This window comes from Culicoides brevitarsis, unplaced genomic scaffold, assembly GCF_036172545.1.
Source record: "Culicoides brevitarsis isolate CSIRO-B50_1 unplaced genomic scaffold, AGI_CSIRO_Cbre_v1 contig_47, whole genome shotgun sequence".
Lineage (NCBI taxonomy): Eukaryota > Metazoa > Arthropoda > Insecta > Diptera > Ceratopogonidae > Culicoides > Culicoides brevitarsis.
In genome coordinates this window covers 14,750-26,429 of record NW_026973431.1, presented here as the reverse complement: position 1 = coordinate 26,429, position 11,680 = coordinate 14,750, and the positions used below count along the sequence as shown (strand labels likewise).

General features: G+C 29.2%; 1 protein-coding gene across 1 annotated transcript; it reads left to right on the top strand.

The window, feature by feature from the left end:
- Nucleotides 1-4: 4 nt before the first annotated feature.
- Nucleotides 5-1,695, top strand: LOC134836510 (fibroblast growth factor receptor substrate 2-like; the record flags this gene model as incomplete). Its single annotated transcript, XM_063851694.1, has 1 exon — nucleotides 5-1,695. A coding segment is annotated over one exon (1,488 nt), but the record flags the coding sequence as incomplete, so codon positions are not given.
- Nucleotides 1,696-11,680: the final 9,985 nt, after the last annotated feature.

Below are 11,680 nucleotides of genomic sequence, written 5' to 3'. Positions count from 1 at the left end.
TCGAAAAGGGCATGTTCCGGTAATGTGGCCCTTGAAATGCTTGCGTCGTTATGGTTGCGATTCGGATATGTTTAGTTTCGAGAGCGGGCGACGATGCGCAACGGGCGAGGGAATTTACGCTTTTCGATGTAAACGAGCAGATTTGCTGTTTCGCACATTGCAAGACTATTTGCAACGTCGTGCGTATCTCACAGATGATCGAAATTCGTTTCCCGTGCCTCCGACATCCGCAAATGGGCCGAGACTCGTGCGTACGAACAATAATCAACCTGCGGGAGCAAATACTGTGGGTGTGTTAAGTGTTGGGAGTCATGTAACAGATCGAACTGTCACACAAACGTTGAGTCCCTTGAACTCGGGCGACATTTTGCCCGTGACAGAGAGTTATTTGGAGCCAAATCAGCACGTACAACGTGTTGGAGGTTCGATAAGCAGTGCAAGCGGAGGTCCTTTAAGTCCTGATTTGGCGTCGCCCAGCTCCCCGAAAGGCAGAAGTGATAATGCGGAGTTTTCGAGCATCTTGGAAGTCACTCCGTTGCCAAGCACGAACAATAATAACAATAATGTCGCACACGGCGTCAGTAATTTGTATCAGGAATTTCCCGTACGTGAATTTAACAATAATAAACGTGTCTCGTTAGATACGCCGCCCGCAGAAATGGCTCCGACACCCATGGCACTGCCCGAAGAGGATTTTCGCACGTACGAAAACACGTCGCCCATCTCGCTGAAACACAGTTTGAGCGGCGCAAGTGCTTTCAGCGGCGAACAAGCGACACAACAGGAAGATTGTCACAGTTACATGAATGTCGCGTTGGGCATTACGAGTCCGACAACGTCAAATACCGCTGCGGGAGGCGACGAAAGTGTCGCTTTACGAACTCCGACAACAGCAAACGCTGCACAAAACTATGGCTTTAAGCGCGCGGACTCATTGGCGAATGATCCGAGCCGATCCTACGAAAATATGGAACCCCTTCTCACGCGAATGCGTCACTCGAAACCGGAAATTTTCTCCAAAGTCGATTTGCCGGCGACACCAACGTCTTTTATTGCTGCGAATGGCGCCGAATCTCATGCCAAAGACGAAGAACGCACCGTCAACTACATCGTACTCGATCTCGATAATCCTCCCGTTGCTGCTGCTGCTGCTGCGACAAACGACACAACAGACACCTTTTCGCTGCACTCGAGTAACGTGCAATCGACATCCGTTGCTTCCGTGACGACATCCAACGGCAGCAACAGTTCGATCGAGCATCGCAAAATTCTGCAGTATTCGAATAGCTTTGATTCGTCGCTCGTGATTAGCTCGGCGGGCATCACGACGAGCAACAGTTTGGGTCTTTTGCCGCCCGAATCTCCAAAGAAACCCAGTTTAGGATACGCTATGATAGATTTTAACAAAACTGTGGCTTTGTCGAACACGGTCTCCAACTCGAATTCTGTCGGATCGCCAACTGCGGGATCGCGACGCACGAGACACAGCTAAAATTTTACACACAAAAACACACACAAAGACACTAAAAAAATAAGAAAAGAAAAAAAGATAGTTTTAATGTTAAAGGATATTAATTATTATATAAAAAAAATATATTGAGTGAATTCACATTACAAAGATATACAAAGATCAGACGAACAACAGTGCCAAAGAAAAAGCTTTTAATGTTGTATGTAATTGTTATATTTTAAAGGAAAAACAATATATTAAAGTAAATATATATATAAAATTTATCAAAAAAAAAAGTTTTTTTATCTTATCGCATTATTTAAGCCATTTTTGTGTCCCCCCCGAAAAAAAATTTTGTCGAAAAAATTCAGGGGGGAAAAATAAAAATTAAAAATTTTTTTTTTATTTCATCAAAAATCGATCAGATATCAATGGAAATCAACTTTAGAATGAATATTTATTCAATTTTAGCTTTGAAACCCATCAAAAATTGACTTGAGGAAAAAAGTACGATTTTTGCTCCTCATATGATAAAATCGTACTTTTTTTTATTTCGTCAAAAATCGATCAGATATCAATGGAAATCAACTTTAGAATGAATATTTATTCAATTTTAGCTTTGAAACCCATCAAAATTTGACTGTAGGAAAAAAGTACGATTTTTGCTCCTCATATGATAAAATCGTACTTTTTTTTATTTCGTCAAAAATCGATCAGATATCAATGGAAATCAACTTTAGAATGAATATTTATTCAATTTTAGCTTTGAAACCCATCAAAAAGTGACTTGAGGAAAAAAGTACGATTTTTGCTCCTCATATGATAAAATCGTACTTTTTTTTATTTCATCAAAATTCGATCAGATATCAATGGAAATCAACTTTAGAATGAATATTTATTCAATTTTAGCTTTGAAACCCATCAAAATTTGACTGTAGGAAAAAAGTACGATTTTTGCTCCTCATATGATAAAATCGTACTTTTTTTTATTTCGTCAAAAATCGATCAGATATCAATGGAAATCATCTTTAGAATGAATATTTATTCAATTTTAGCTTTGAAACCCATCAAAAATTGACTGTAGGAAAAAAGTACGATTTTTGCTCCTCATATGATAAAATCGTAATTTTTTTTATTTCGTCAAAAATCGATCAGATATCAATGGAAATCATCTTTAGAATGAATATTTATTCAATTTTAGCTTTGAAACCCATCAAAATTTGACTGTAGGAAAAAAGTACGATTTTTGCTCCTCATATGATAAAATCGTACTTTTTTTTATTTCGTCAAAAATCGATCAGATATCAATGGAAATCAACTTTAGAATGAATATTTATTCAATTTTAGCTTTGAAACCCATCAAAATTTGACTGTAGGAAAAAAGTACGATTTTTGCTCCTCATATGATAAAATCGTACTTTTTTTTATTTCGTCAAAAATCGATCAGATATCAATGGAAATCATCTTTAGAATGAATATTTATTCATTTTAGCAATTTTGACTTGCTTTGAAAAAATCCATCAAAGAAGAATGACAAAATTTGACTGTAGGAAAAAAGTACGATTCGTACTTTTTTTTATTTCATAAAATTCGATCAGGAAAAAAGTACGATTTTTGCTCCTCATATGATAAAATCGTACTTTTTTTTATTTCGTCAAAAATCGATCAGATATCAATGGAAATCATCTTTAGAATGAATATTTATTCAATTTTAGCTTTGAAACCCATCAAAATTTGACTGTAGGAAAAAAGTACGATTTTTGCTCCTCATATGATAAAATCGTACTTTTTTTTATTTCGTCAAAAATCGATCAGATATCAATGGAAATCATCTTTAGAATGAATATTTATTCAATTTTAGCTTTGAAACCCATCAAAATTTGACTGTAGGAAAAAAGTACGATTTTTGCTCCTCATATGATAAAATCGTACTTTTTTTTATTTCGTCAAAAATCGATCAGATATCAATGGAAATCATCTTTAGAATGAATATTTATTCAATTTTAGCTTTGAAACCCATCAAAATTTGACTTAGGAAAAAAGTACGATTTTTGCTCCTCATATGATAAAATCGTACTTTTTTTTATTTCGTCAAAAATCGATCAGATATCAATGGAAATCATCTTTAGAATGAATATTTATTCAATTTTAGCTTTGAAACCCATCAAAAATTGACTTGAGGAAAAAAGTACGATTTTTGCTCCTCATATGATAAAATCGTACTTTTTTTTATTTCGTCAAAAATCGATCAGATATCAATGGAAATCATCTTTAGAATGAATATTTATTCAATTTTAGCTTTGAAACCCATCAAAAAGTGACTTGAGGAAAAAAGTACGATTTTTGCTCCTCATATGATAAAATCGTACTTTTTTTTATTTCGTCAAAAATCGATCAGATATCAATGGAAATCATCTTTAGAATGAATATTTATTCAATTTTAGCTTTGAAACCCATCAAAAAGTGACTTGAGGAAAAAAGTACGATTTTTGCTCCTCATATGATAAAATCGTACTTTTTTTTATTTCGTCAAAAATCGATCAGATATCAATGGAAATCATCTTTAGAATGAATATTTATTCAATTTTAGCTTTGAAACCCATCAAAAAGTGACTTTGAATATGATAAAATCGTACCATCAAAATCAATGGAAATCATCTTTAGACAATGCTTTGAGTGAAAAAAGTACGATTTTTGCTCCTCATATGATAAAATCGTACTTTTTTTTATTTCGTCAAAAATCGATCAGATATCAATGGAAATCATCTTTAGAATGAATATTTATTCAATTTTAGCTTTGAAACCCATCAAAAAGTGACTTAGGAAAAAAGTACGATTTTTGCTCCTCATATGATAAAATCGTACTTTTTTTTATTTCATCAAAAATCGATCAGATATCAATGGAAATCATCTTTAGAATGAATATTTATTCATTTTAGCTTTGAAACCCATCAAAATTTGACTGTAGGAAAAAAGTACGATTTTTGCTCCTCATATGATAAAATCGTACTTTTTTTTATTTCATCAAAAATCGATCAGATATCAATGGAAATCATCTTTAGAATGAATATTTATTCAATTTTAGCTTTGAAACCCATCAAAATTTGACTGTAGGAAAAAAGTACGATTTTTGCTCCTCATATGATAAAATCGTACTTTTTTTTATTTCGTCAAAAATCGATCAGATATCAATGGAAATCATCTTTAGAATGAATATTTATTCAATTTTAGCTTTGAAACCCATCAAAATTTGACTGTAGGAAAAAAGTACGATTTTTGCTCCTCATATGATAAAATCGTACTTTTTTTTATTTCGTCAAAAATCGATCAGATATCAATGGAAATCAACTTTAGAATGAATATTTATTCAATTTTAGCTTTGAAACCCATCAAAATTTGACTGTAGGAAAAAAGTACGATTTTTGCTCCTCATATGATAAAATCGTACTTTTTTTTATTTCGTCAAAAATCGATCAGATATCAATGGAAATCATCTTTAGAATGAATATTTATTCAATTTTAGCTTTGAAACCCATCAAAATTTGACTGTAGGAAAAAAGTACGATTTTTGCTCCTCATATGATAAAATCGTACTTTTTTTTATTTCGTCAAAAATCGATCAGATATCAATTGAAATCAACTTTAGAATGAATATTTATTCAATTTTAGCTTTGAAACCCATCAAAAATTGACTTGAGGAAAAAAGTACGATTTTTGCTCCTCATATGATAAAATCGTACTTTTTTTTATTTCGTCAAAAATCGATCAGATATCAATGGAAATCATCTTTAGAATGAATATTTATTCAATTTTAGCTTTGAAACCCATCAAAATTTGACTGTAGGAAAAAAGTACGATTTTTGCTCCTCATATGATAAAATCGTACTTTTTTTTATTTCGTCAAAAATCGATCAGATATCAATGGAAATCATCTTTAGAATGAATATTTATTCAATTTTAGCTTTGAAACCCATCAAAATTTGACTGTAGGAAAAAAGTACGATTTTTGCTCCTCATATGATAAAATCGTACTTTTTTTTATTTCGTCAAAAATCGATCAGATATCAATGGAAATCATCTTTAGAATGAATATTTATTCAATTTTAGCTTTGAAACCCATCAAAATTTGACTGTAGGAAAAAAGTACGATTTTTGCTCCTCATATGATAAAATCGTACTTTTTTTTTATTTCGTCAAAAATCGATCAGATATCAATGGAAATCATCTTTAGAATGAATATTTATTCAATTTTAGCTTTGAAACCCATCAAAATTTGACTGTAGGAAAAAAGTACGATTTTTGCTCCTCATATGATAAAATCGTACTTTTTTTTATTTCGTCAAAAATCGATCAGATATCAATGGAAATCATCTTTAGAATGAATATTTATTCAATTTTAGCTTTGAAACCCATCAAAATTTGACTGTAGGAAAAAAGTACGATTTTTGCTCCTCATATGATAAAATCGTACTTTTTTTTATTTCGTCAAAAATCGATCAGATATCAATGGAAATCATCTTTAGAATGAATATTTATTCAATTTTAGCTTTGAAACCCATCAAAATTTGACTGTAGGAAAAAAGTACGATTTTTGCTCCTCATATGATAAAATCGTACTTTTTTTTATTTCGTCAAAAATCGATCAGATATCAATGGAAATCATCTTTAGAATGAATATTTATTCAATTTTAGCTTTGAAACCCATCAAAATTTGACTTTTAGCAGGAAAAAAGTACGATTTTTGAATTTTTAAAATCGTACTTTTTTTTATTTCGAAAAATTTATCAAAAATGGAAATCATCTTTAGAATGAATATTTATTCAATTTTAGCTTTGAAACCCATCAAAAGTTGGTTGAAAATTGACTTGAAAAAAAAGTACGATTTTTGCTCCTCATATGATAAAATCGTACTTTTTTTTATTTCGTCAAAAATCGATCAGATATCAATGGAAATCATCTTTAGAATGAATATTTATTCAATTTTAGCTTTGAAACCCATCAAAATTTGACTGTAGGAAAAAAGTACGATTTTTGCTCCTCATATGATAAAATCGTACTTTTTTTTATTTCGTCAAAAATCGATCAGATATCAATGGAAATCATCTTTAGAATGAATATTTATTCAATTTTAGCTTTGAAACCCATCAAAATTTGACTGTAGGAAAAAAGTACGATTTTTGCTCCTCATATGATAAAATCGTACTTTTTTTATTTCGTCAAAAATCGATCAGATATCAATGGAAATCAACTTTAGAATGAATATTTATTCAATTTTAGCTTTGAAACCCATCAAAATTTGACTGTAGGAAAAAAGTACGATTTTTGCTCCTCATATGATAAAATCGTACTTTTTTTTATTTCGTCAAAAATCGATCAGATATCAATGGAAATCATCTTTAGAATGAATATTTATTCAATTTTAGCTTTGAAAACCATCAAAAAGTGACTTTAGGAAAAAAGTACGATTTTTGCTCCTCATATGATAAAATCGTTCTTTTTTTTATTTCGTCAAAAATCGATCAGATATCAATGGAAATCAACTTTAGAATGAATATTTATTCAATTTTAGCTTTGAAACCCATCAAAATTTGACTGTAGGAAAAAAGTACGATTTTTGCTCCTCATATGATAAAATCGTACTTTTTTTTATTTCGTCAAAAATCGATCAGATATCAATGGAAATCATCTTTAGAATGAATATTTATTCAATTTTAGCTTTGAAACCCATCAAAATTTGACTGTAGGAAAAAAGTACGATTTTTGCTCCTCATATGATAAAATCGTACTTTTTTTTATTTCGTCAAAAATCGATCAGATATCAATGGAAATCAACTTTAGATTGAATATTTATTCAATTTTAGCTTTGAAACCCATCAAAAATTGACTTGAGTAAAAAAGTACGATTTTTGCTCCTCATATGATAAAATCGTACTTTTTTTTATTTCATCAAAAATCGATCAGATAGCAATGGAAATCAACTTTAGAATGAATATTTATTCAATTTTAGCTTTGAAACCCATCAAAATTTGACTGTAGGAAAAAAGTACGATTTTTGCTCCTCATATGATAAAATCGTACTTTTTTTTATTTCGTCAAAAATCGATCAGATATCAATGGAAATCATCTTTAGAATGAATATTTATTCAATTTTGGCTTTGAAAACCATCAAAAAGTGACTTGAGGAAAAAAGTACGATTTTTGCTCCTCATATGATAAAATCGTACTTTTTTTTATTTCGTCAAAAATCGATCAGATATCAATGGAAATCAACTTTAGAATGAATATTTATTCAATTTTAGCTTTGAAACCCATCAAAATTTGACTGTAGGAAAAAAGTACGATTTTTGCTCCTCATATGATAAAATCGTACTTTTTTTTATTTCGTCAAAAATCGATCAGATATCAATGGAAATCATCTTTAGAATGAATATTTATTCAATTTTAGCTTTGAAACCCATCAAAAAAAATTTGACTTAGGAAAAAAGTACGATTTTTGCTCCTCATATGATAAAATCGTACTTTTTTTTATTTCGTCAAAAATCGATCAGATATCAATGGAAATCATCTTTAGAATGAATATTTATTCAATTTTAGCTTTGAAACCCATCAAAAATTGACTTGAGGAAAAAATTACGATTTTTGCTCCTCATATGATAAAATCGTACTTTTTTTTATTTCGTCAAAAATCGATCAGATATCAATGGAAATCATCTTTAGAATGAATATTTATTCAATTTTAGCTTTGAAACCCATCAAAATTTGACTTTAGGAAAAAAGTACGATTTTTGCTCCTCATATGATAAAATCGTACTTTTTTTTATTTCGTCAAAAATCGATCAGATATCAATGGAAATCATCTTTAGAATGAATATTTATTCAATTTTAGCTTTGAAACCCATCAAAATTTGACTGTAGGAAAAAAGTACGATTTTTGCTCCTCATATGATAAAATCGTACTTTTTTTTATTTCGTCAAAAATCGATCAGATATCAATGGAAATCATCTTTAGAATGAATATTTATTCAATTTTAGCTTTGAAACCCATCAAAATTTGACTGTAGGAAAAAAGTACGATTTTTGCTCCTCATATGATAAAATCGTACTTTTTTTTATTTCGTCAAAAATCGATCAGATATCAATGGAAATCAACTTTAGAGATCAGATATCAATTGAAATCAACTTTAGAATGAATATTTATTAAAATTTTAGCTTTGAAATTGGTTGAAAAGTGACTTGGGAAAAAAAGTACGATTTTTGCTCCTCATATGATAAAATCGTACTTTTTTTATTTCATCAAAAATCGATCATATATCAATTGAAATCAACTTTAGAATGAATATTTATTAACTTTTAGCTTTGAAACCCATCAAATATTGGTTGAAAAGTGACTTGAGCAAAAAGTACGATTTTTGCTCCTCATATGATAAAATCGTACTTTTTTTATTTCATCAAAAATCGATCATATATCAATTGAAATCAACTTTAGAATGCAAATTATTAACTTTTAGCTTTGAAACCCATCAAAAGTTGGTTGAAAATTGACTTGAGAAAAAAGTACGATTTTTGCTCCTCATGTGATAAAATCGTACTTTTTTTATTTCTTCAAAAATCGATCAGATATCAATTGAAATCAACTTTAGAATGCATATTTATTAACTTTTAGCTTTGAAACCCATCAAATATTGGTTGAAAAGTGACTTGAGCAAAAAGTACGATTTTTGCTCCTCATATGATAAAATCGTACTTTTTTTATTTCATCAAAAATCGATCATATATCAATTGAAATCAACTTTAGAATGCAAATTATTAACTTTTAGCTTTGAAACCCATCAAAAGTTGGTTGAAAATTGACTTGAGAAAAAAGTACGATTTTTGCTCCTCATGTGATAAAATCGTACTTTTTTTATTTCTTCAAAAATCGATCAGATATCAATTGAAATCAACTTTAGAATGCATATTTATTAACTTTTAGCTTTGAAACCCATCAAAAGTTGGTTGAAAATTGACTTGAGAAAAAAGTACGATTTTTGCTCCTCATATGATAAAATCGTACTTTTTTTTATTTCTTCAAAAATCGATCAGATATCAATTGAAATCAACTTTAGAATGAATATTTATTAAAATTTTAGCTTTGAAATTGGTTGAAAAGTGACTTGGGAAAAAAAGTACGATTTTTGCTCCTCATATGATAAAATCGTACTTTTTTTATTTCATCAAAAATCGATCATATATCAATTGAAATCAACTTTAGAATGAATATTTATTAACTTTTAGCTTTGAAACCCATCAAATATTGGTTGAAAAGTGACTTGAGCAAAAAGTACGATTTTTGCTCCTCATATGATAAAATCGTACTTTTTTTATTTCATCAAAAATCGATCATATATCAATTGAAATTAACTTTAGAATGCATATTTATTAACTTTTAGCTTTGAAACCCATCAAAAGTTGGTTGAAAATTGACTTGAGAAAAAAGTACGATTTTTGCTCCTCATGTGATAAAATCGTACTTTTTTTTATTTCTTCAAAAATCGATCAGATATCAATTGAAATCAACTTTAGAATGAATATTTATTAAATTTTAGCTTTGAAATTGGTTGAAAAGTGACTTGGGAAAAAAAGTACGATTTTTGCTCCTCATATGATAAAATCGTACTTTTTTTTATTTCTTCAAAAATCGATCAGATATCAATTGAAATCAACTTTAGAATGAATATTTATTAAATTTTAGCTTTGAAATTGGTTGAAAAGTGACTTGGGAAAAAAAGTACGATTTTTGCTCCTCATATGATAAAATCGTACTTTTTTTTATTTCTTCAAAAATCGATCAGATATCAATGGAAATCAACTTTAGAATGCATATTTATTAAATTTTAGCTTTGAAATCATATGATAAAATCGTGGTTGAAAAGTGACTTGAAACCCATCAAAAGTTGGAAAAAAAGTACGATTTTTGCTCCTCATATGATAAAATCGTACTTTTTTTTATTTCTTCAAAAATCGATCATATATCAATTGAAATCAACTTTAGAATGAATATTTATTAACTTTTAGCTTTGAAACCTTGAGAAAAAAGTACATCAAAAGTTGGTTGAAAATTGACTTGAGAAAAAAGTACGATTTTTGCTCCTCATATGATAAAATCGTACTTTTTTTTATTTCTTCAAAAATCGATCAGATATCAATGGAAATCAACTTTAGAATGCATATTTATTAACTTTTAGCTTTGAAACCCATCAAAAGTTGGTTGAAAATTGACTTGAGAAAAAAGTACGATTTTTGCTCCTCATATGATAAAATCGTACTTTTTTTTATTTCTTCAAAAATCGATCAGATATCAATTGAAATCAACTTTAGAATGCATATTTATTAACTTTTAGCTTTGAAACCCATCAAAAGTTGGTTGAAAATTGACTTGAGAAAAAAGTACGATTTTTGCTCCTCATATGATAAAATCGTACTTTTTTTTATTTCTTCAAAAATCGATCAGATATCAATGGAAATCAACTTTAGAATGCATATTTATTAACTTTTAGCTTTGAAACCCATCAAAAGTTGGTTGAAAATTGACTTGAGAAAAAAGTACGATTTTTGCTCCTCATATGATAAAATCGTACTTTTTTTTATTTCTTCAAAAATCGATCAGATATCAATGGAAATCAACTTTAGAATGAATATTTATTAAATTTTAGCTTTGAAATTGGTTGAAAAGTGAATTGGGAAAAAAAGTACGATTTTTGCTCCTCATATGATAAAATCGTACTTTTTTTTATTTCTTCAAAAATCGATCAGATATCAATGGAAATCAACTTTAGAATGCATATTTATTAACTTTTAGCTTTGAAACCCATCAAAAGTTGGTTGAAAATTGACTTGAGAAAAAAGTACGATTTTTGCTCCTCATATGATAAAATCGTACTTTTTTTTATTTCTTCAAAAATCGATCAGATATCAATGGAAATCAACTTTAGAATGCATATTTATTAACTTTTAGCTTTGAAACCCATCAAAAGTTGGTTGAAAATTGACTTGAGAAAAAAAGTACGATTTTTGCTCCTCATATGATAAAATCGTACTTTTTTTTATTTCTTCAAAAATCGATCAGATATCAATTGAAATCAACTTTAGAATGCATATTTATTAACTTTTAGCTTTGAAACCCATCAAAAGTTGGTTGAAAATTGACTTGAGAAAAAAGTACGATTTTTGCTCCTCATATGATAAAATCGT